General features: G+C 35.1%; 1 long non-coding RNA gene and 2 gene segments (V, D, J or C); all 3 read left to right on the plus strand.

The window, feature by feature from the left end:
- LOC142160888 (immunoglobulin lambda variable 3-27-like) overlaps window positions 1–12351 on the plus strand; it is an 82838-nt gene extending 70487 nt beyond the window's left edge. Inside the window, 1 exon segment of the V gene segment in view lies at window positions 11743–12351. Within this exon segment, the coding sequence occupies window positions 11743–12062 (320 nt within the window).
- The window catches only part of LOC142160850 (immunoglobulin lambda-1 light chain-like), a 241875-nt gene extending 219764 nt beyond the window's left edge, over window positions 1–22111 (plus strand). Inside the window, 2 exon segments of the V gene segment in view lie at window positions 18297–18333; window positions 21503–22111. Coding sequence covers window positions 18297–18333; window positions 21503–21822 — 357 coding nt within the window.
- Window positions 22112–23079: 968 nt separating this feature from the next.
- Window positions 23080–26981, plus strand: LOC142160913 (uncharacterized). Its single transcript, XR_012693333.1, has 2 exons — window positions 23080–23214; window positions 26373–26981. It is a non-coding gene; the product is annotated as an uncharacterized LOC142160913 (long non-coding RNA).
- The last annotated feature ends 540 nt before the right edge of the window (window positions 26982–27521 follow it).

Raw genomic sequence — 27521 nt, forward strand, 5'->3', positions numbered from 1 at the left:
ATGTAGCACCCTAAATCCAGCTACATACCTTCCGTATGTGTCTCAAGAGACACAAAGGGTGGGAGGTGAGGAGACCCTGGTTGATGATGAGTTAGGCAAGAATACTGACACGCATGACTGTATGGAACACCTGAATCAGACCTTTACTGCAAGACCCGACATACGTGACACCCCCTTAGAAAATGTAGATTTTACGTTTTATACAGACGGAAGTTGCCATAGACAGACAGAGACAGGAGAGCTATGTACTGGTTACGCTGTTGTAGACGATCAGGATGTGGTAGAAGCTGAACCCCTTGGTCCACCTCACTCAGCCCAGGTGGCGGAACTAGTAGCACTAAAGAGAGCGTGTCAACTGGCAGAGGGTAAATCAGCCAATATATATACTGACTCTAGGTACGCCTTCGGGGTAGTGCACGATTTTGGGGCCCTTTGGCGTCTTAGAAACTTTACGACAGCAGCAGGTACACCAGTGGCACACTCACAACACATAAAAGGACTTCTGACAGCGATACAGTTACCCAGAACAGTAGCCGTCATAAAGTGCAAAGCCCATACCTTTGAAGAAGACCCAGTGTCATTGGGCAACAACAGGGCAGACGAAGCTGCTAAATGGGCAGCAGGGCAACCTATGATTGTATCGACCGAGACTATGATGGTTTTTCAGACATTAGACACGCAGAAATTAATTGAAATGCAAGATTTGTGTTCCCTGCAGGAGAAGGCCGACTGGAAGGCGAAGGGATGTGGTCAAGAGTCCTCAGGACTCTGGAGGGATGGACAAGGTAAGCCTGTAGCTCCCCGAACATACTATCCAAGCCTGGCTGAAGCAGCACACGGCCTGACTCACCTGGGTAAAGAAGGTATGTGCAAACTGGTGAGAGCATACTGGTGTGCTCCCGGATTTTCCTCTCAAGCTGGTAAGAAAGCAATGTCATGTCTTACTTGTTTGAGGAAAAATGTTGGGAAAACTATTCCAACTGAGCCATCCCACATCCCTCCTACAGACGGACCTTTTCAGGTAATACAAATTGACTATATCCAACTACCACCGTGCAGGAATCTAAAGTATGTGTTAGTGTGTATTGATGTGTTTTCCGGTTGGGTAGAAGCATATCCGGCAGCCACTAATACTGCTGTGTTCACTGCAAAGAAAATTGTACAAGACTTTGTGTGTAGGTTCGGTATCCCTAGAATCATTGAAAGTGATAGGGGTACCCATTTTACTGGTGATGTCTTCCAAAATATGTGTAAACTCATGGGAATCAGTAGCAGACTTCACACTCCTTACCGACCACAAGCCAGTGGTAAGGTGGAGAGAGCAAATGGTACTATAAAGAACAAACTAGGTAAGATAATGGCTGAAACTGGGTTGGCATGGCCTGAGGCTTTGCCGTTGGTCCTCCACAGCATTCGAACCACTCCTAGACCTCCTCTTAATCTGTCCCCCTTTGAGATACTGTTCGGACGACAACCTCATTTGATCGTGAGTCCACAAGACGACTTAAAGTGTAATAATGAAGTGACTGTACAATATCTTATAAGAATGAGTAGACAGCTGAAACAACAACAACAAAAACTAAAAATGCTGTCATCTGGTATGCCAGAGACGAACTGTCATGATGTTGAACCTGGAGACTATGTTATGATCCGCAATTTCTTACGTTCAGGTTGTTTAACAGACCGTTGGGAAGGCCCGTACCAAGTGCTGCTGACCAGTACTACATCACTGAAGGTTGCAGAGAGAGACACTTGGGTCCATTCCACCCACTGCAGGAGAGTCCATAATCCGGAGAAAGTGCAAGACAAGACTCAGACCGACGACATAGAGCTGTCACTTGTGAGCCTGTTCCGGGAGACCTAAAGCCTGCAGTTGAGACACCTGAACCAGAGACGTTGCCTCAGAACTATCTTTCCAGCGATGGAGTGGCGGTTTTTGTTTTTCTTTTGTTCCAGGATTTTCCTTGTTTTTACTTTTTCTAGGACATTCTATTTTTGTGAAGGAGGATGGAGGACGGAGGAGAGTTCTGGGAGTGATACGGATGAAATAGAGGCCGAAGAAAAGTTAATAGGATATCCTGAGCAGCCCATTATCAAACTTGGTCCAGGGGTTATGAAAAGGTCTGCTAGCTCAGGAACTCGGAGGCAGTGTGAGGGGCTATTGTCTGATGAGTATTGTATCTGCAAGTTCTGCAACTCCCTAGTTGACGAGAGATGCATCCAACGATGCCAGTCCCCCAGTACTCTGAATATAGGCGGGCATCCTTTGGAGGATTATCACTCCCTGGTGGGTAAGGTGCTAAACCAAACTGAATGTTGGGTGTGCTCTCACGTTCCTCAAGGGCAGCATAACATAGGACTAGTGCCATTCCCGCTAAACATATCCGAAGTACTCGAATTAAGGGGTGGGAGGCCCATAGAAGGGAGGTACAATAACACTAGGTCCCCTAGTCTGACGCTTCGACAATACTCCATAGGCAGATCTTTGCTGTGCCTAAACATATCTCATGCAAAGTGCCTGGAGAATTGGGAGGCTGACCTATCAGATCAGACAATGGCTCGCCACACTCATTTTAGAGAGAGACTCACAAGGTCACTACTAGGCAGGAATGCTGATGGAAGTCACAAGTTAGGGCGTATAACCAAACATAAGAAGGTATCTATTGGAAAAGTCTCTACAGATAAATGTGAAAATATCATAAATGCCGACACGTGTCTAGAGCAGATGGAGACACTAGGCATGGGTAGTTTTATCAAAACTCTGTGTGATATAATTCATGGGCATACTGTTCCTTATGTTCTCCCTGATGATGTGTATTTTGTTTGTGGAAGGAAAGCTTATTCCTGGGTGACTCCGAGTTCCAAGGGCTTGTGTTTCATAGCTAAACTGGTTCCTGAAATCATGACTATTACTCATGAAGAAATGGTATATATTCACAAGACTACATCACCACCATACATACACACACAGTATGAACACCGTGGCAAGAGAAATATGATTCCTGGTGAGGAACCCATAGCTACAAAATTGATTAGTGAAACTGCTGGTTTCCAAGTTATGGTTGCTCTAGATCTCACCAGGACCGCTCGGGGAACATTAAACTTTAAATATATCCAAGACCTAGCTAAATTAATAGATAATATCACCGAGATGTATGATGACACTTTCAGGTATACTGGAAGGGAGCTACAAGCGTACAAAAAGGAGTTGGTGCAACATAGACTGGTACTAAATTATCTCACCTCTATTACTGGTGGGTACTGTGTGACACTGGCCACCCAGTTCGGTGTCAAATGTTGCACATACATTACTAATAATACGGAAGACCCTAAAGAGGTTATAGACCGGAAGATGGATGAAATTTTGCAGCTGAAATGGGAATTTCGAAAGAGCCATAATTCTTCGTTATATGAGGTCGGGGAAAAGGTGGCGGGTTGGTTCTCATGGTTGAACCCAGCAAAATGGTTCTCCGGTCTGGGGGAGTGGGTACAGGAAATGGTTGCTAGTGTAGGTAAGCTCCTTCTCCTTATACTGGGTGTCATCTTAGCAATTGGTTTAGTTGTCAAATGTGTTCCTACTGTGTTGAAGTGTGGAAAACGGTCTCATGGGAGTAACACTGAGAAAGAGACTGAAAGGGTGGTACCAGATACTGAGATCATGGTCTGTGAAGAAGTATTGTATAATCCTGAACTTGAAGCGGTGATTGGGTGATAGTTTATTACACTATCAAAGGGTGGAGCTGTCGAAGTCAGCAAATTGGATAAAGTCATTTCAATTAAAGTCTAGCAAACTTGGTTGTCTTTGTTTGAAAAGATGCGTACGGTACGCATCGACGTACAAGGGCACGCTACGGCGTGAAAGGGCGTACGCATCCACTACACGTGGCAGCAACAGTAATTGGTCTTTTACCATACATTCGCACAAACACGCATACTTATAAAATAGTACACATTAATGGTAGTTGCAACACATAGTCAGTTATGTCGAAATATAGTAGTATTTATATGTTATATCAGAGTTACATGCATATTAGTGAAATACACGGAACGGGTTAAAGGAATAACATCATGAGTGGTATCATAATGAACCTTGTTACATATCCTACTGTTTGGTTCACTCTGCGAGGGAATCGCAGAGTGCATACGCAAGTTATGAATGATAGGGAATTATGAACTACTTAAGACTAAGGAATCCTGGCGGGAAGAGCAGAGCATACCCCCTGCAGAGATGACCCCCTCCTTTGGATTCCTTAGGATGAACCAGCCAATGATTGACGACCCCTTGGACATTCCTGAGACCAGGACCAATAGATGCAAGCCATACCATCTTCATTGTATTACTGTATTTGATTGTGTATATAAGCAGCAGCTTGTGATCCAGAGTGCAGACATCTTGTCCCCAGACTTCAGGATTGAATGACTGCACTGGATCCAGAGCGCCTGCGATAAGTAACGGCTGTATTTACTATTACTTCGCTTGAGCATATTTTTCCACTTATTGCGAATAAATCTTTGTGCTTTGGAAACACAAATCGAGGTTCGACAATCGTTATTGGTTAGCGACGATACGCACATTAACAGAACAATAGCTATAATACCTGAAGAGCACTGTAACTAGTCCTCAGGGACTAAATATTTCAATATGGAACGGATACCGTGTCTGATAAATAATATACACTTATTGCAACGGATCAGTCACACCTTTTACTGAGAGTAAAATTAGTTATGTGAACAGTTTCAATCAGCACCCACATATAAGTGCTGGTAGAATTCAAAAAATCTCTGGCAAATGATACAAGGTCATAGAAGTCGTACAATTTCTTCCACATATATATGTGTGCTGGTCTTAGCACTACTCCATAAGCATCCGTTCAGTGTAGTAAAATATAAGTATCCACAAAACTGTAGTGCGAACAATGCAAAGTGTCCGTGAGATCACTCAAATAGAGCTAGCAGAAATCCGTATTGATAATGAGAATTGGTTGCTGCCTTGAAACTGGAGACCCGATCTCTGGGAGCCACACCAGCTCTGATCACCAAAGACTACAATATTGTGAGCCCGTCGGCACTGTGAAGCTGTCTGGCCGGCACTCTCGGATACGTAACAACATGGAAAGATGGCTGGATAGGTAAATATAGAGGATCTCATGATGATAGTAGATGTCCGTCACTCACGGTAATGATTGGTGAAATCTTGAATTTTGAGCATACAGCATTGGTGGTAAAGGGATATAGCCGGATGGAAGTCATGCAAGATCAGCTAAAAGGTTCAAACTGAATATCATAAAACTTGCTAACGCGTTTCATTACAATGTAACTTCTTTAGAGGGAAAAATAAAATGACTCCGTAGTGGCCGATATCCTTTTTAAACTGTGCATTCATTGGCTCATTAATTAAGCTTAGCGATTCAGCCGGTGATCTGTGAATTTGTCACAGATCGCCAGCTGAATTGTTAAGCTTAATACACGTTTTATGCATTTAATGTGGTGACCTGTGAGATGTTTTTTACCACTGATATTTATCAGTCATCTGGGTTTTGAACGCCGTGTTACATTCTTATTCAAGCGTACTTAATGCTACATGCACCTGTACTTTCAGGGTGGATTTAGGGGTAAGTGTATCTGCCGTATACCTGACATAAACCTTGTGAATATGCTACTGGTGCTGATCTGGACTCATCTTGCAATGTTTATGTCTTAGCCAAAATACTTACCTTGCGGTCACATCAGCGGTGATCCGGCTCCCTACCTGGTCCCCTCTTCCATGCTGTGCTCGCAGTGAATGCTGGGCATGATGTCACGCCCAGCATTCACTGCAACCACAGCACGGAAGAGGGCAGAAGAGACTCAGCGGCACGGAAAAAAGAAGAGGATCGGACTTAAGGTAAGTTAAGGGGGCCCCTATATATATATATATATATATATATATATATATATAATGTGTGTAAAAAAAAGTGATTATATATATTTTTTTTACACCCACACACACACTATATATATATATATATATATATATATATATATATTTATTTATTTTTTAGGGGCCCGGTACACTGCATTGCCCGGGGGCCCATAAAGTAGTTAAGGTGGCCCTGCCCATATGAGCTTAAACACACTATTTTTTTTTACGTGCAGTTTTTTTTCAAATGTAATGCATATGAATCCGACTGAGTATCAGGCCCAATGTGTTTCAACAACAGCTTCGGTTTAGAAAGTGCATATTAGTTGACAAAGACAATATCCCAATTGTTTTAGCTGCACAGATAATACTTTTGTAAAAATGTTCTATTGGCATTCAACTTATGTCTGATCCTAGCACCAATTAAAGGTTGAAAAGTGGAAAAGTGAGGGGCATGTGGGCAGATCTGAGTAGCATGTGGTGGAATATTAGAGGAGGTGGGCATGGAGGTTCATATTGGGATGAGTAATATGGGAGTGTGGAAGTGCTGCCCTTGCCCTCTTGAAGGCTAGAGGGCCGCGGGAAGTATATTGGGTTGCCCTCCACTGTATTTTACCATCCAATAGCCACACCTCTTTTTCACAGAAATTCTCTTTGCCAGTCCTTTCCCTTAGCAGAAAATAATAACACTCATATTAACTCACATCATTTTATTTTTCTCATTCCCTTTATTCACATGTGTTTACTAGTAAAAGGAAGAAAATTTGATGTAGATACTGGGAGAGAAATGCCAATCTGTCTCTGCCACCCCTAAGCACAGATCTGCTCCGGCTAATACTAAATCTTCCTCTGCCTTATGCTAGAAAATACATTTTAGCCAGCAAGTACAGCTGAAGGTGTGCAGGACGCCATCCCACAGCTCTGTGTGCTATTGGATGGGAATTGTGCAGGAGAAAATAACAACATTTACCAAACCTCTGACAGCAATGTAAAGCCATCCATATTGCTCAGACAGATCCTCTTCATATGACTGCTCTGCTAATGGTGCATAACTACTGTATCTGTCAGTTACAGCTGTCAGCTCCATATCTCTAGGAGTGTTCTGTCTGTCAATCACTGACAGCTAATCTACACAAAGGGAAATGTGTATCAACCGTGAGGACTGAAGTATTAATTTTACTTCTTTTCAACTGACATCAGAAGCTGGCCTGGGACTTCTATTCTATGGATTAATAATAAACTATGTCCAAACTTGATATTCTTTAAGCAGTTACAATTGTGTTGCAAAGGACCACACAAAGGATGTACTGTACCGTGATAAGGATTGAGTGATACTAGCTACAGCAGGTCATAATCAAGGTAAGAAGCAAAGTTGAAATTGTCTACAATAATATTAATTAATATATTTAATGGACCAAATATGTGTAAAATATGATACTATGTTACTGTACATCGCTGTTGGTGCCCAAATCCCTTAACTTATATCCACCCATCAGTAACAAACTTTAGTAAAATCCACTCTCATTCTCATTTTAGACATTTAGACATTTTTGTCATGTTTAAGATTTTTTTTTCATAGCTCTGGGCTGCATGGAATTAGCTGTGACACAGAGTAGTACAGGGCGGGACATGTGATGCCTTATCCGCTTTACCTCATTGAATTTTCCAGCAGCCATTGTCACATTTTATATCCAAATTCCACACTGCATTACTATCATGCTTTGCTAAGGTGAGTGACATCTGTTCAGAGGGAGTTTGGCTTTCTATACAACACATCCAAACAGGGATCTGGATAGCATACTTGACATCAGATTTAGTATTTCAATGGTATTACTGGACAACATTTGTGGCTCTGCAATATATACCGGACAAAAGAAGGGACTTTAGGTTGCATATTGAATATCAGGGATGATCTGTGGATTGTATACTGGAAAGCAGATAAAGTATGCAATGAGTATGCAATGTATTTTGGACAGTACAGAGGTGTAACATTGAAGACTAGTCATCACAGTGGGCTCTGCAATGTATTTTGTTCAGATGAAAGTGCATTGCATCAATGGCGGAACTACCATTGATGCAGCAGGTATGGGGTGCAACAGGGTCCATTGAGACAATAGGGCCCACTGCACAGGGAACTAGTGTGCTGTGGGCCCTGGGTCTCTCCTGTCTGTTTTACTGTACCAGGGCTCACAGCTCGCTAGTTCTGTCTCTGCATTACATATATTTTATTGGTTATGAAAATTACATACTCACTGACCATGTATAACATTAAGGAACCATAACAAGTGGTTGTTGGCTATTAGACCCCTCCTACTAAATATTTAATAGAAAACACTATGCAGGCAAATCATCACTCCCTCCTCTTGTCTCAGAAGTCTTGATGAGGTCATCACCAGGGTTTCCATATAAAAGGGAGTACAGATAGGTCTAGTAATCTTTATTGTTAGATAATGTGCTAACATGTCCCAACATCAGCTTAAATGTCACTGATTTCTAAACCAATTCTGCTTGTATTATATAGGTAAAAAATAATAAAAATATTCTATCTTAGGAGCTAAAAATAATATATATTTGTATTATTAATATTTATTTATTTATTTATTTAGCACCACCGAACTCAGCAGCACTTTACAATACACACAGTAATATATAGTATAGTAATATATATGTGTGGGAAGGTCTGAGTGACATGTGGGGTCATGTGGGGAATTCTGAGCAACTTGAAAGGGACATGGAGGTAGGACTGAATGTTCTGATTAAACTTGGTGTCATAGAAATATATATTATCTTAGGATTGGATTGCTGACAGACTTACAGAAACATTTTTATTACAATGTAATAAAATAAATGTATGTCATTTAGCATTCTGTATACTAATCTCTTTACTGCATAGACCCAAAAGAAAAAACATGCAATGTTAGAAAAATAAATCTCTGCTAGTCTTTCAAGATATTGTAAATATATCTCACGCTAATTACATTTTTCTGTGTTGATAATGTGATTATTTTTCCATCCTAACACTATAAAATTAGCAATATTTAAATAATTTGCTATGTTAGCTGAGTTTCTTAAAATAAATTATTTTTATGAAATTGTAAAAGTTTGAAAAGCATTTGCTATTTGACATTATTTATACAATTCAGATTATTTCCAGCTATAGTGAAATTAATTATACAGTTTTTCAAAGGTGCTCTCTGTTAATCCTTCTACATCAACATTGCCAATAAAAGACATTACACTATTTGTGTATTCTAAAACAAAAACACAAATAAAAAGTGACGACTACTACAACTGAACAGTACACTTTTTACAGTGTCACATTACAACAAGTACCAGTTTAAATACAGTCCCTGAGGCAGTGTACTTATTGTGTCCAGGTATTTCCAGAAAGAGAGAGTTGGTTTTTTTTTGTAGTGTCTGTAACCTGAGCATAATAGTGGATGATTACTATATAACCCAAGAGTGCCAATTTACCTTATTAACAATACCGTATCAAGGAGTTTAGGGTCTAGAGTACTATTTAGACAAGTGTCAGAGGGAGCATTCAACCATTACAAAGAAAAATTATTAAATATAAAAGTTGATAAAATATTTTTACTGCTGTTCAACAATAGGTTTACTCAAATCTGTTCTTGACGATATACATTTCTAAGGCTGTCATAATAATTTTCATTGTAAGATAATATTTTATAGTACGTATACTATAACAACTGACTAAAAATGCCACATTTATTTACCACCAATACTGTGAGAGATATTTAGCTGTTACCATGTAAATTAATTGCAATAGAGTCAGCGCAGTGGGCATAATATTGGATCATTACTATATGACCACATAGGGCCAGTTTACCCTATTAACACTACTGTATGAAGTAATTTCTAGAATTGTATTTACACAAGTGTCACTGGGAGCCATCAACCATTACAAAACAAAATTATAACAGGTATAATGGGGCAAAAGACTTTTAACTGCTGTTAAATATATGTTTAGAGATATTTCATCCTGAGTGTATACATTTACATTTTATTACACTTTAGTTAATAGTTGGGCTTTTCAAGTGATTGAACCAGAATCCAGTTTATGTTATCAAGGTGTGATTCTACTTTAGCAACATCATAACATTGTACATTAAATAAAGTTATTGCATAGATCACCATAGAGATGAAGTCAGCGGTTAGATAAGACAGACATGAACACATTTTAGATTAGTCTATTCCAAATTTTAGCTTGGCTCGCTGTGTCAGAAATGCCATAGGTATACTAGGTCAGGAGGCTTAGTTTTTGTATTACTTTGAAGCACTGTGGTATATATTTGGAGTGGGAACCCAAATGGATGTCCTCAGTGAGTATTATAATTATTCAAATCACAGTCATTTATATCTTTCCTCCCTTATTTGTTTTATATTTCTCCACTAATCTTCACACATATGCAAAAAAGAAAATATAATTTTTTTTATTATTCTAAATATGTATATCATTTTTAATAATGTGTTCCCCATGTGGGTGTTATTTTCCTTTCTATGTACTAATTTCTCTATTTCATTGACCCAATAGAACATAATGAGCAAAATTTTGAAAAGAAAACATTTATATATTTCATTATAGATTCCTGGGGGTATATTTACTAAACTGCAGGTTTGAAAAAGTGCAGATGTTGTCTATAGCATCCAATCAGATTCTCTCTATATTTAATTTACTACTTTCTACAAAATGATAGCTACAATCTGATTGGTTGCTATAGGCAACAGCTCCACTTTTTCTTTTCAAAATCAAAGTTTAGTAAATATACTAATTACATTTTTCTGTATTGAATTTCTAATTGTTCACTTTACTAACACTGTACAATTACCAGTAGTGAAAACAATTGTTATGTCAGTTGAGTTTCTTAAAATAAATAATTTTTCTGAAACTGTAAGTGCATGAAAAACTATTTGCGCTCTGACATTATGTAGATATTTTACAATATTTGCAGCTATAGAGAAATGTATTGCACATATTAGCTAGACTATGCTCTGCTTGAATGCAATATAAATTCTTCAAGATAGTCACTGCCAGACTGGATTTGCAGACATTAGACTGATTGTGCCGAGTTGTAAAAAACAGAAGTAGAAAATAAATAACCATGGAATTCCACAAGTCACATTTTAAAAGTCACATAAGAACAAATAACTCTATAAATCAAGTAACTGTGTCAGTGTAGTTATTGTGTCTAATAATCTGCACAAATAAATTGTTGTGTATCTTGTAGAGTCAGTGCTGTGAGCATAATAGAAGATCAACAGTATACGAGCAGATAGTGTCAGTTTACCTTATTAATCGTACAGTATCAATAAATTTAGGGTCTAGAACTATACTTTGAAAAGTGTCCGTTGGGATCATCCACCATTACAATGCAGAATTCTTATAACTAAAAGAGACAAAATGCTTTTATCTTCCATATAAAAATATTTACAAGTATGTGCTCTTGAGGGTATACATTTCTGAGATTGTCTACTTAGTTTTATTATTCTCATTGTAATATAATAATTTATAGTAAATATATAACAACATCTGACCATAACTGGCACAACTGTTAACCACCAATGCTGTTAGAGATATTTAACTGTCTTACCATGTAAATAAATTGAAATATTAATTTCCAAAACCTATATATTTTATAATCTGTGTTATATTCTTGTAATACCTAATTTTTTATTACACTAAAAAATGGTTACTCTCTGGATTTTTAAGTGTGACAAACCACAAAGGTAATTAAAGTAATAAACATTAAAGCGGATATTCAAACTTATTTTCCGACTATATGTCCAATTCTGACAGTGTCCATTTTCCTCTAATCCAACAGCCGGTGAAGTGAAGCCCCCCACTGTGTCTATCTATCCCCCATCTGAGGAAGAGTTAAACACAGACAATGCCACCCTCCTCTGTGCTATAACTGATTTCAACCCAAAGACTGTGACAGTGGAGTGGCACATGGATGGGGTGAAGCAGACAAATGGAGTCCACATCTCGCCGCTCAGCAAGCAGAGTGACCACACGTACACGAAGATTAGTTTCTTCACTCTGCCCTCCTCTGAGTACATCAAACATGAGGATTACACCTGCAAAGTGACCCATCAGGGCAAAGACATTGTCCAGACACTGAAGAGATCAGAGTGTGCTTAACATTCCTCCTCCTCTTCTGCCTGATCCTCTAGTGACCTGAGCTGATCAACTTGGGGACAATATTATGAAATGTGTTTGTGGCTCTTAAAGCAGTTGATATATTAAATAGTCCCTTTTTCACAGACGATTTTTATTTAGAATTCTTGCATTTTCTGTATTCTTCTTACTTTCCTCTTCAATCAAATCTCTTTAATGGATCTCATTAGCACAATTTCTATAGCCATATTGCCATATTTTGCTTTCTGTCACAATGTCTTTGTGAGCCATTCAATAAATATTTGCATCTTTATCAAGTATCTGTTATTACTCAGTGCAACATATAATAAATCACATCTCTAAGTGTAGCCTATCAGACTACAATATGCTTACTGTCACTATATTATGGTCATAAACATTCATCACTTAAACTATTACCTATACATAGATAGGGGGGTATTGATGGCTAATGTCTACACATAAAATGGAAACATCCTGCATCCTAACATTTTATTCAGCATTCACCTCAAAAGAATCAATGTTATAAGGTGAATATATAATACAAATGATAAAGGCTATGTGCATGCCCATAAAAAAACAACTTTTACATTTTTAAAAAAAAGAAAATATTGTGGTGCTCAATCACCCACAGAGCTGGCTCCTATGTGTGGGTCCTGTTCTTTGCATAAAAAACAAACTTTACATTACAATAAGAATTACATCCATTAGAAAATGTAAACCATTACATGGTAATAATAAAGGGTATCCATAAGTAACTGGTTTCACCAATTCCTTTCCAGTTACATTGAGTATCCTCACGTAATAAAGCCATAAGGGTACATGGCACTGATATTGGGATAATCTGACTCTACCACCAACCTATCCCTCACCTTAGCATTTCCAGTAAATAATTATCTCAATGAGCTACAAGGAATTCTAAGCATAATATTACACAATGATTTATAACATTTACACCCATGCTATTAAAAGAAATACAGTCAATTGATGATATAATGGTCTAAAACTGGGTTGATAACATGTGGAGATGGATAACAAGTTTTTTCAATCTTCCCCCAAGAACGCATAAAAACTAAATTTCGGAGGGTTAAACTGATTCATAACATGTGCAATCATTACTGAGCAAGTCACTTAGATTGATTCACCAATGAATAAACCATATAAAATGGCCTACTAAAGATACATTATGAGAGGGATAGCAAAGTTTATAATAAATGATCTTTGAGGTTTATCAGTACAATGGTTTAACACCTCCAACAGTTATCCCCATATCTGAGACTGGCTTCTCTAGTTCCAGCAATATTGAATATGCCCTTGAACAGAAGACATTGTAGTTTTTGTACAGCTATATATCACTGTGGTGGAGTTTTGGAGATGGAACCCAACTCAATGTCCCAAGTAAGTACTATAATTACCAAATCACATTCAATTATGTCTTCACTACTTCATATATATCATATTTCTTCATACCTCATTAAATTAGATCTATCTTGTTTTATTAATCTTTTAAAATTATCAGTTTTTTCAAAAATGTTTTCACAATTCTGTATGTCTTTTAACATTCTGTATACTAATCTCTATATTTCATAGACCCAAACGAAAAAACATGCAATGTTAGAAAAATAAATCTTTGGTATTACATGAAGTCTTTCAAGATAATGTAAATATATCTCACGCTAATTACATTTGTCTGTGTTGATAATGTGATTATTTTTCCATCCTAACACTATAGAACTAGCAATATTTAAATCATTTGCTATGTTAGTTGAGTTTCTTAAAATAATTTATTTTTATGAAATTGTAAAAGTTTGAAAAGCATTTGCTCTTGACATTATTTATAAAATTCAGATTATTTACAGCTATAGTGAAATTAATTATACAGTTTTTCAAAGGGGCTCTCTGTTAATTCTTCTACATCAATGTTGCCAAAAAAGACATTACACTAGTTATCTAGTATTCTAAAACAAAAACACAAATAAAAAGTGAATACTAGTACAACTGAACAGTACACTTTTTACAGTGTCACATTGCAACAAGTAACAGTTTAAATACAGTCCCTGTGCCAGTGTAGTTATTGTATTTAGGTATTTCCAGAAAGAGAGAGTTGGGTTTTTTTTGTAGTGTCAGTAACCTGAGCATAATAGTGGATGATTACTATATAACCCAAGAGTGCCAATTTACCTTATTCACAATACCGTATCAAGGAGTTTAGGGTCTAGAATACTATTTAGACAAGTGTCAGAGGGAGCATTCAACCATTATAAAGCAAAAATATTAAATATAAAAGTTGATAAAATATTTTTACTGCTGTTCAACAATATGTTTACTCAAATCTCTTCTTGATGATATACATTTCTAAGGCTGTCATAATCATTTTCATTGTAAGATAATATTTTATAGTATGTATACTATAACAACCGACTAAATATGCCACATTTATTTACCACCAATACTGTGAGAGATATTTAGCTGTTACCAAAAAATTAATTGCAATAGAGTCTGCGCTGTGGGCATAATATTGGATCATGACTATATGGCCACATAGTACCAGTTTACCCTATTAACACTACTGTATGAAGTAATTTCTAGAATTGTATTTAGACAAGTGTCACTGGGAGCCAACAACCATTACAAAGCAAAATTATAACAGGTATAATGGGGCAAAAGACTTTTAACTGCTGTTAAATATATGTTTAGAGATATCTCATCCTGAGGGTATACATTTACATTTTATTACATTTTAGGTTATAGTTGGGCTTTTCAAGTGATTGAACCAGAATCCAATTTATGTTATCAAGGTGTGATTCTACTTTAGCAACATCATAACATTGTACATTATATAAAGTTATTGCATAGATCACCATAGAGATGAAGTCAGCGGTTAGATAAGACAGACATGAACACATTTTAGACTAGTCTATTTCAAATTTTAGCTTGGCTCGTTTTGTTAGAAATGCCATAGGTATACTAGGTCAGGAGGCCTAGTTTTAGTATTTGTCTGAAGCACTGTGGTATATTTTTTGAGGTGGAACCCAACTAAATGTCCTCAGTGAGTATTATAATTATTTAAATCACAGTCATTTATGTCTTTCCTCCTTCATATGTTTCATATTTCTCCACTAATCTTCACACATAATAAAATTGTATATATTTTCTTTTTTGCATATTCTAAATATATATATATATTATTTTAATAATGTGTTCCCCATTTGGGTGTTAATTTTCCTATGTACCAATTCTTCTATTTCATTGACCCAATAGAAAATAATGAGCAAAATTTTGAAAAGAAAACATTTATATGTCTCAGTATAGATTCCTGGGGGTAAATTTACTAAATTGCGGGTTTGAAAAAGTGCACGTGTTGCCTATAGCATCCAATCAGATTCTCTCTATTTTTTGTTTAGCACTTTCTAAAAAATGATAGCTAGAATCTGATTGGTTGCTATGGGCAACAGCTCCACTTTTTCAATATCGAAGTTTAGTAAATATACCCCTTGGTGTTTTACTTTAATGACATTTTTCTGTAATGATTTTGTAATTATTCACTTTACTAACACTGTACAATTACCAGTAATGAAAACAATTGTTATGTCAGAAGAGGTTGTTAAAATAAATAATTTTTCTGAAACTGTAAGCGCATGAAAAACTATTTGCGCTCTGACATTATGTAGATATTTTACAATATTTACAGCAATAGAGAAATGTATTGCACATATTAGCTAGATTGTGCTCTGCTTGAATGCAATATAAATTCTTTAAGATAGTCACTGCCAGACTGGATTTGCAGACATTAGACTGATTTTGTCGAGTTGTAAAAAACAGAACTACAAAATAAATAACCATGGAATTCCACAAGTCACATATTAAAAGTCACATAAGAACAAATAACTCTATAAATCAAGTAACTGTGTCCGTGTAGTTATTGTGTCTAATATTCTGCACAAATGAATAGTTTTGTATCTTGTAGAGTCAGTGCTGTGAGCATAATAGAAGATCAACAGTATACGAGCAGATAGTGTCAGTTTACCTTATTAATCGTACAGTGTCAATAAATTTAGAGTCTAGAACTATACTTTGAAAAGTGTCCGTTGGGATCATCCACCATCACAATGCAGAATTCTTATAACTAAAAGAGACAAAATGCTTTTATCTTGCCCATAAAAATATTTACAAGTATGTGCTCTTGAGGGTATACATTTCTGAGATTGTCTAACTAGTTTTATTATTCTCATTGTAATATAATAATTTATAGTAAATATATAACAACATCTGACAATAACTGGCACAACTGTGAACCACCAATGCTGTTAGAGATATTTTACTGTCTTAACTTGTAAATAAATTGAAATATTAATTTCCAAAACCTATATATTTTATATTCTATGTTATATTCTTGTAATACCTAATTTTTTATTACACTAAAAAATGTTTAATCTCTGCATTTTTAAGTGTAAGTGACAAACCACAAAGGTAATTAAGGTAATAAACATTAAAGCAGATATTCAAACTTATTTCCCGATTATATGTCCAGTTCTGACCGTGTCCATTTTCCTCTAATTCAACAGCCGGTGAAGTGAAGCCCCCCACTGTGTCTATCTACCCCCCATCTGAGGAAGAGTTAAAGACAGGCAAGGCCACCCTCCTCTGTGCTATAAATGATTTCACCCCAAAGAGTGTGACAGTGGAGTGGCAGGTGGATGGGGTGAAGCAGACAAATGGAGTCCACATCTCGCCGCTCAGCAAGCAGAGTGACAACACGTACATGGAGAGTAGTTTCTTAACTCTGCCCTCCTCTGAGTACATCAAACATGAGAAATACTCCTGCAAAGTGACCCATCAGGGCAAAGACATTGTCCAGACACTGAAGAGATCAGAGTGTGCTTAACATTCCTCCTCCACTTCTGCCTGATCCTCTAGTGACCTGAGCTGTTCAACTTGGGGACAATATTATGAAATGTGTTTGTGGCTCTTAAAGCAGTTGATATATTAAATAGTCCCTTTTTCACAGACAATTTTTATTTAGAATTCTTGCATTTTCTGTATTTTTCTTACTTTCCTCTTCGATCAAATCCCTTTAACGGATCTCATTAGCACAATTTCTATAGCCATATTGCCATATTTTGCTTTCTTTCACAATGTCTTTGTGAGCCATTTAATAAAAATTTCTATCTTTATCAAGTATCTGTTATTACTCTGTGCAACATTTAATAAATCACATCTCTAAGTATAGCCCATCAGACTACAATATGCTTACTGTCACTATATTATGGTCATAAACATTCATCACTTAAACTATTACCTATACATAGATAGGGGGGTATTGATGGCTAATGTCTACACATAAAATGGAAACATCCTGCATCCTAACATTTTATTCAGCATTCACCTCAAAAGAATCAATGTTATAAGGTGAATATATAATACAAATGATAAAGGCTATGTGCATGTCCATAAAAAAACAACTTTTACATTTTTTAAAAAAAGAAAATATTGTGGTGCTCAATCACCCACAGAGCTGGCTCCTATGTGTGGGTCCTGTTCTTTGCATAAAAAGCAAACTTTACATTACAATAAGAATTACATCCATTAGAAAATGTAAACGATTACATGGTAATAATAAAGGGTATCCATAAGTAACTGGTTTCACCAATTCCTTTCCAGTTACATTGAGTATCCTCACGTAATAAAGCCATAAGGGTACATGGCACTGATATTGGGATAATCTGACTCTACCACCAACCTATCCCTCACCATAGCATTTCCAGTAAATAATTATCTCAATGAGCTACAAGGAATTCTAAGCATAATATTACACAATGATTTATAACATTTACACCCATGCTATTAAAAGAAATACAGTCAACTGATGATATAATGGTCTAAAACTGGGTTGATAACATGTGGAGATGGATAACAGTTTTTTTCAATCTTCCCTCAAGAATGCATAAAAACTCAATTTCGGAGGGTTAAACTGATTCATAACATGTGCAATCATTACTGAGCAAGTCACTTAGATTGATTCACCAATGAATAAACCATATAAAATGGCCTACTAAAGATACATTATGAGAGGGATGGCAAAGTTTATAATAAATGATCTTTGAGGTTTATCAGTACAATGGTTTAACACCTCCAACAGTTATCCCCATATCTGAGACTGGCTTCTCTAGTTCCAGCAATATTGAATATGCCCTTGAACAGAAGACATTGTAGTTTTTGTACAGCTATGTATCACTGTGGTGGATTTTTGGAGCTGGAACTCAACTCAATGTCCCAAGTAAGTACTATAATTACCAAATCACATTCAATTATGTCTTCACTACTTCATATATATCATATTTCTTCATACCTCATTAAATTAGATCTATCTTGTTTTATTAATCTTTTAAAATTATCAGTTTTTTCAAAAATGTTTTCACAATTCTGTATGTCTTTTAACATTCTGTATACTAATCTCTATATTTCATAGACCCAAACGAAAAAACATGCAATGTTAGAAAAATAAATCTTTGGTATTACATGAAGTCTTTCAAGATAATGTAAATATATCTCACGCTAATTACATTTGTCTGTGTTGATAATGTGATTATTTTTCCATCCTAACACTATAGAACTAGCAATATTTAAATCATTTGCTATGTTAGTTGAGTTTCTTAAAATAATTTATTTTTATGAAATTATAAAAGTTTGAAAAGCATTTGCTCTTGACATTATTTATAAAATTCAGATTATTTACAGCTATAGTGAAATTAATTATACAGTTTTTCAAAGGGGCTCTCTGTTAATTCTTCTACATCAATGTTGCCAAAAAAAGACATTATACTAATTATCTAGTATTCTAAAACAAAAACACAAATAAAAAGTGAATACTAGTACAACTGAACAGTACACTTTTTACAGTGTCACATTGCAACAAGTAACAGTTTAAATACAGTCCCTGTGCCAGTGTAGTTATTGTATTTAGGTATTTCCAGAAAGAGAGAGTTGGTTTTTTTTTGTAGTGTCAGCAACCTGAGCATAATAGTGGATCATTACTATATAACCTAATAGTACCAATTTACCTTATTAACAATACCGTATCAAGGAGTTTAGGGTCTAGAGTACTATTTAGACAAGTGTCAGAGGGAGCATTCAACCATTACAAAGAAAAATTATTAAATATAAAAGTTGAAAAAATATTTTTACTGCTGTTCAACAATATGTTTACTCAAATCTCTTCTTGACGATATACATTTCTAAGGCTGTCATAATCATTTTCATTGTAAGATAATATTTTATAGTATGTATACTATAACAACCGACTAAATATGCCACATTTATTTACCACCAATACTGTGAGAGATATTTAGCTGTTACCAAAAAATTAATTGCAATAGAGTCTGCGCTGTGGGCATAATATTGGATCATGACTATATGGCCACATAGTACCAGTTTACCCTATTAACACTACAGTATGAAGTAATTTCTAGAATTGTATTTAGACAAGTGTCACTGGGAGCCAACAACCATTACAAAGCAAAATTATAACAGGTATAATGGGGCAAAAGACTTTTAACTGCTGTTAAATATATGTTTAGAGATATCTCATCCTGAGGGTATACATTTACATTTTATTACATTTTAGGTTATAGTTGGGCTTTTCAAGTGATTGAACCAGAATCCAATTTATGTTATCAAGGTGTGATTCTACTTTAGCAACATCATAACATTGTACATTATATAAAGTTATTGCATAGATCACCATAGAGATGAAGTCAGCGGATAGATAAGACAGACATGAACACATTTTAGACTAGTCTATTTCAAATTTTAGCTTGGCTCGTTTTGTTAGAAATGCCATAGGTATACTAGGTCAGGAGGCCTAGTTTTAGTATTTGTCTGAAGCACTGTGGTATATTTTTTGAGGTGGAACCCAACTAAATGTCCTCAGTGAGTATTATAATTATTTAAATCACAGTCATTTATGTCTTTCCTCCTTCATATGTTTCATATTTCTCCACTAATCTTCACACATAATAAAATTGTATATATTTTCTTTTTTGCATATTCTAAATATATATATATTATTTTAATAATGTGTTCCCCATTTGGGTGTTAATTTTCCTTTCTATGTACCAATTCTTCTATTTCATTGACCCAATAGAAAATAATGAGCAAAATTTGAAAAGAAAACATTTATATGTCTCAGTATAGATTCCTGGGGGTAAATTTACTAAATTGCGGGTTTGAAAAAGTGCACGTGTTGCCTATAGCATCCAATCAGATTCTCTCTATTTTTTGTTTAGCACTTTCTAAAAAATGATAGCTAGAATCTGATTGGTTGCTATGGGCAACAGCTCCACTTTTTCAATATCGAAGTTTAGTAAATATACCCCCTGGTGTTTTACTTTAATGACATTTTTCTGTAATGATTTTGTAATTATTCACTTTACTAACACTGTACAATTACCAGTAATGAAAACAATTGTTTTGTCATAAGAGGTTGTTAAAATAAATAATTTTTCTGAAACTTTAAGTGCATGAAAAACTATTTGCGCTCTGACATTATGTAGATATTTTACAATATTTACAGCAATAGAGAAATGTATTGCACATATTAGCTAGATTGTGCTCTGCTTGAATGCAATATAAATTCTTCAAGATAGTCACTGCCAGACTAGATTTGCAGACATTAGACTGATTTTGTCGAGTTGTAAAAAACAGAACTACAAAATAAATAACCATGGAATTCCACAAGTCACATATTAAAAGTCACAAAAGAACAAATAACTCTATAAATCAAGTAACTGTGTCCGTGTAGTTATTGTGTCTAATATTCTGCACAAATGAATAGTTTTGTATCTTGTAGAGTCAGTGCTGTGAGCATAATAGAAGATCAACAGTATACGAGCAGATAGTGTCAGTTTACCTTATTAATCGTACAGTGTCAATAAATTTAGAGTCTAGAACTATACTTTGAAAAGTGTCCGTTGGGATCATCCACCATCACAATGCAGAATTCTTATAACTAAAAGAGACAAAATGCTTTTATCTTGCCCATAAAAATATTTACAAGTATGTGCTCTTGAGGGTATACATTTCTGAGATTGTCTAATTAGTTTTATTATTCTCATTGTAATATAATAATTTATAGTAAATATATAACAACATCTGACAATAACTGGCACAACTGTGAACCACCAATGCTGTTAGAGATATTTTACTGTCTTAACTTGTAAATAAATTGAAATATTAATTTCCAAAACCTATATATTTTATATTCTATGTTATATTCTTGTAATACCTAATTTTTTATTACACTAAAAAATGTTTAATCTCTGCATTTTTAAGTGTAAGTGACAAACCACAAAGGTAATTAAGGTAATAAACATTAAAGCAGATATTCAAACTTATTTCCCGATTATATGTCCAGTTCTGACCGTGTCCATTTTCCTCTAATTCAACAGCCGGTGAAGTGAAGCCCCCCACTGTGTCTATCTACCCCTCGTCTGAGGAAGAGTTAAAGACAGGCAAGGCCACCCTCCTCTGTGCTATAACTGATTTCACCCCAAAGAGTGTGACAGTGGAGTGGCAGGTGGATGGGGTGAAGCAGACAAATGGAGTCCACATCTCGCCGCTCAGCAAGCAGAGTGACAACACGTACATGGAGAGTAGTTTCTTAACTCTGCCCTCCTCTGAGTACATCAAACATGAGAAATACTCCTGCAAAGTGACCCATCAGGGCAAAGACATTGTCCAGACACTGAAGAGATCAGAGTGTGCTTAACATTCCTCCTCCACTTCTGCCTGATCCTCTAGTGACCTGAGCTGTTCAACTTGGGGACAATATTATGAAATGTGTTTGTGGCTCTTAAAGCAGTTGATATATTAAATAGTCCCTTTTTCACAGACAATTTTTATTTAGAATTCTTGCATTTTCTGTATTTTTCTTACTTTCCTCTTCGATCAAATCCCTTTAACGGATCTCATTAGCACAATTTCTATAGCCATATTGCCATATTTTGCTTTCTTTCACAATGTCTTTGTGAGCCATTTAATAAAAATTTCTATCTTTATCAAGTATCTGTTATTACTCTGTGCAACATTTAATAAATCACATCTCTAAGTATAGCCCATCAGACTACAATATGCTTACTGTCACTATATTATGGTCATAAACATTCATCACTTAAACTATTACCTATACATAGATAGGGGGGTATTGATGGCTAATGTCTACACATAAAATGGAAACATCCTGCATCCTAACATTTTATTCAGCATTCACCTCAAAAGAATCAATGTTATAAGGTGAATATATAATACAAATGATAAAGGCTATGTGCATGTCCATAAAAAAACAACTTTTACATTTTTTAAAAAAAGAAAATATTGTGGTGCTCAATCACCCACAGAGCTGGCTCCTATGTGTGGGTCCTGTTCTTTGCATAAAAAGCAAACTTTACATTACAATAAGAATTACATCCATTAGAAAATGTAAACGATTACATGGTAATAATAAAGGGTATCCATAAGTAACTGGTTTCACCAATTCCTTTCCAGTTACATTGAGTATCCTCACGTAATAAAGCCATAAGGGTACATGGCACTGATATTGGGATAATCTGACTCTACCACCAACCTATCCCTCACCATAGCATTTCCAGTAAATAATTATCTCAATGAGCTACAAGGAATTCTAAGCATAATATTACACAATGATTTATAACATTTACACCCATGCTATTAAAAGAAATACAGTCAACTGATGATATAATGGTCTAAAACTGGGTTGATAACATGTGGAGATGGATAACAGTTTTTTTCAATCTTCCCTCAAGAATGCATAAAAACTCAATTTCGGAGGGTTAAACTGATTCATAACATGTGCAATCATTACTGAGCAAGTCACTTAGATTGATTCACCAATGAATAAACCATATAAAATGGCCTACTAAAGATACATTATGAGAGGGACGGCAAAGTTTATAATAAATGATCTTTGAGGTTTATCAGTACAATGGTTTAACACCTCCAACAGTTATCCCCATATCTGAGACTGGCTTCTCTAGTTCCAGCAATATTGAATATGCCCTTGAACAGAAGACATTGTAGTTTTTGTACAGCTATATATCACTGTGGTGGAGTTTTGGAGATGGAACCCAACTCAATGTCCCAAGTAAGTACTATAATTACCAAATCACATTCAATTATGTCTTCACTACTTCATATATATCATATTTCTTCATACCTCATTAAATTAGATCTATCTTGTTTTATTAATCTTTTAAAATTATCAGTTTTTTCAAAACTGTTTTCACAATTCTGTATGTCTTTTAACATTCTGTATACTAATCTCTATATTTCATAGACCCAAACGAAAAAACATGCAATGTTAGAAAAATAAATCTTTGGTATTACATGAAGTCTTTCAAGATAATGTAAATATATCTCACGCTAATTACATTTGTCTGTGTTGATAATGTGATTATTTTTCCATCCTAACACTATAGAACTAGCAATATTTAAATAATTTGCTATGTTAGTTGAGTTTCTTAAAATAATTTATTTTTATGAAATTGTAAAAGTTTGAAAAGCATTTGCTCTTGACATTATTTATAAAATTCAGATTATTTACAGCTATAGTGAAATTAATTATACAGTTTTTCAAAGGGGCTCTCTGTTAATTCTTCTACATCAATGTTGCCAAAAAAAGACATTATACTAATTATCTAGTATTCTAAAACAAAAACACAAATAAAAAGTGAATACTAGTACAACTGAACAGTACACTTTTTACAGTGTCACATTGCAACAAGTAACAGTTTAAATACAGTCCCTGTGCCAGTGTAGTTATTGTATTTAGGTATTTCCAGAAAGAGAGAGTTGGGTTTTTTTTGTAGTGTCAGCAACCTGAGCATAATAGTGGATCATTACTATATAACCTAATAGTACCAATTTACCTTATTAACAATACCGTATCAAGGAGTTTAGGGTCTAGAGTACTATTTAGACAAGTGTCAGAGGGAGCATTCAACCATTACAAAGAAAAATTATTAAATATAAAAGTTGAAAAAATATTTTTACTGCTGTTCAACAATATGTTTACTCAAATCTCTTTTTGACGATATACATTTCTAAGGCTGTCATAATCATTTTCATTGTAAGATAATATTTTATAGTATGTATACTATAACAACCGACTAAATATGCCACATTTATTTACCACCAATACTGTGAGAGATATTTAGCTGTTACCAAAAAATTAATTGCAATAGAGTCTGCGCTGTGGGCATAATATTGGATCATGACTATATGGCCACATAGTACCAGTTTACCCTATTAACACTACAGTATGAAGTAATTTCTAGAATTGTATTTACACAAGTGTCACTGGGAGCCATCAACCATTACAAAGCAAAATTATAACAGGTATAATGGGGCAAAAGACTTTTAACTGCTGTTAAATATATGTTTAGAGATATCTCATCCTGAGGGTATACATTTACATTTTATTACATTTTAGTTCATAGTTGGGCTTTTCAAGTGATTGAACCAGAATCCAGTTTATGTTATCAAGGTGTGATTCTACTTTAGCAACATCATAACATTGTACCTTAGATAAAGTTATTGCATAGATCACCATAGAGATGAAGTCAGCGGTTAGATAACACGGACATGAACACATTTTAGATTAGTCTATTCCAAATTGTAGCTTGGCTCTTTTTGTTAGAAATGCCATAGGTATACTAGGTCAGGAGGCTTAGTTTTTGTAATACTTTGAAGCACTGTGGTTTATATTTGGAGATGGAACCCAAATGAATGTCCTCAGTGAGTATTATAATTATTCAAATCACAGTCATTTATATCTTTCCTCATTTATTTGTTTTATATTTCTCCACTAATCTTCACACATAATAAAATTGTATATATTTTCTTTTTTGCATATTCTAAATATATATATTATTTTAATAATGTGTTCCCCATTTGGGTGTTATTTTCCTTTCTATGTACTAATTTCTCTATTTCATTGACCCAATAGAACATAATGAGCAAAATTTTGAAAAGAAAACATTTATTTATTTCATTATAGATTCCTGGGGGTATATTTACTAAACTGCGGGTTTGAAAAAGTGCAGATGTTGTCTATAGCATCCAATCAGATTCTCTCTATTTTTAATTTACTACTTTCTACAAAATGATAGCTAGAATCTGATTGGTTGCTATAGGCAACAGCTCCACTTTTTCTTTTCAAAATCTAAGTTTAGTAAATATACCCCCTGGTGTTTTACTTTAATTACATTTTTCTGTATTGATTTTGTAATTATTCACTTTACTAGCACTGTACAATTACCAGTAGTGAAAACAATTGTTAAGTCAGTTGAGTTTCTTAAAATAAATAATTTTTCTGAAACTGTAAGCGCATGAAAAACTATTTGCGCTCTGACATTATGTAGATATTTTACAATATTTACAGCAATAGAGAAATGTATTGCACATATTAGCTAGACTGTGCTCTGCTTGAATGCAATATAAATTCTTCAAGATAGTCACTGCCAGACTGGATTTGCAGACATTAGACTGATTTTGCCGAGTTGTAAAGAACAGAAGTACAAAATAAATAGACATAGAATTCCACAAGTCACATAAGAACAAATAACTCTATAAATCAAGTAACTGTGTCCGTGTAGTTATTGTGTCTAATAATCTGCACAAATAAATAGTTGTGTATCTTGTAGAGTCAGTGCTGTGAGCATAATAGAAGATCAACAGTATACGAGCAGATAGTGTCAGTTTACCTTATTAATCGTACAGTATCAATAAATTTAGGGTCTAGAACTATACTTTGAAAAGTGTCCGTTGGGATCATTAACCATTACAATGCAGAATTCTTAAAACTAAAAGAGACAAAATGCTTTTATCTTGCCCATAAAAATATTTACAAGTATGTGCTCTTGAGGGTATACATTTCTGAGATTGTCTAATTAGCTTTATTATTCTCATTATAATATAATAATTTATAGTAAATATATAACAACATCTGACAATAACTGGCACAACTGTGAACCACCAATGCTGTTAGAGATATTTAACTGTCTTACCATGAAAATAAAATGAATTATTAATTTCCAAAACCTATATATTTTATAATCTGTGTTATATTCTTGTAATACCTAATTTTTTATTACACTAAAAAGTGGTTAATCTCGGCATTTTTAAGTGTAAGTGACAAACCACAAAGGTAATTAAAGTAATAAACATTAAAGCAGATATTCAAACTTATTTCCCGATTATATGTCCAGTTCTGACCGTGTCCATTTTCCTCTAATCCAACAGCCGGTGAAGTGAAGCCCCCCACTGTGTCTATCTACCCCTCGTCTGAGGAAGAGTTAAAGACAGGCAAGGCCACCCTCCTCTGTGCTATAACTGATTTCACCCCAAAGACTGTGACAGTGGAGTGGCAAGTAGATGGGGTGAAGCAGACAAATGGAGTCCACATCTCGCCGCTCAGCAAGCAGAGTGACAACACGTACATGGAGAGTAGTTTCTTCACTCTGCCCTCCTCTGAGTACATCAAACATGAGAAATACTCCTGCAAAGTGACCCATCAGGGCAAAGACATTGTCCAGACACTGAAGAGATCAGAGTGTGCTTAACATTCCTCCTCCACTTCTGCCTGATCCTCTAGTGACCTGAGCTGTTCAACTTGGGGACAATATTATGAAATGTGTTTGTGGCTCTTAAAGCAGTTGATATATTAAATAGTCCCTTTTTCACAGATGATTTTTATTTAGAATTCTTGCATTTTCTGTATTCTTCATTCTTTCCTCTTCAATCAAATCCCTTTAACGGATCTCATTAGCACAATTTCTATAGCCATATTGCCATATTTTGCTTTCTGTCACAATGTCTTTGTGAGTCATTCAATAAAAAATTGTATCTTTATCAAGTATCTGTTATTACTCAGTGCAACATATAATAAATCACATCTCTAAGTATAGCCTATCAGACTACATTATGCTTACTGTCACTATATTATGGTCATAAACATTCATCACGTAAGCTATTACCTATACATAGATAGGGGTGTATTGATGACTAATGTCTACACATAAAATGGAAACATCCTGCATCCTAACATTTTATTCAGCATTCACCTCAAGGAATCAATGTTATAATGTGAAAATATAATAAAAATGATAAAGGCTATGTGCATGCCCATAAAAAACAACTTTTACATTTTTTAAAAAAAGAAAATATTGTGGTGCTCAATCACCCACAGAGCTGGCTCCTATGTGTGGGTCCTGTTCTTTGCATGAAAAACAAACTTCACATTACAATAAGAATTACATCCATTAGAAAATTTAAACGATTATATGGTAATAATAAAGGGTATCCATAAATAACTGGTTTAATCAATTCCTTTCCAGTTACAGTGAGTTTCCCTACGTAATTAAGGCATAAGGGTACATGACACTGATATTT

This window comes from Mixophyes fleayi, chromosome 1 (assembly GCF_038048845.1).
Source record: "Mixophyes fleayi isolate aMixFle1 chromosome 1, aMixFle1.hap1, whole genome shotgun sequence".
Lineage (NCBI taxonomy): Eukaryota > Metazoa > Chordata > Amphibia > Anura > Limnodynastidae > Mixophyes > Mixophyes fleayi.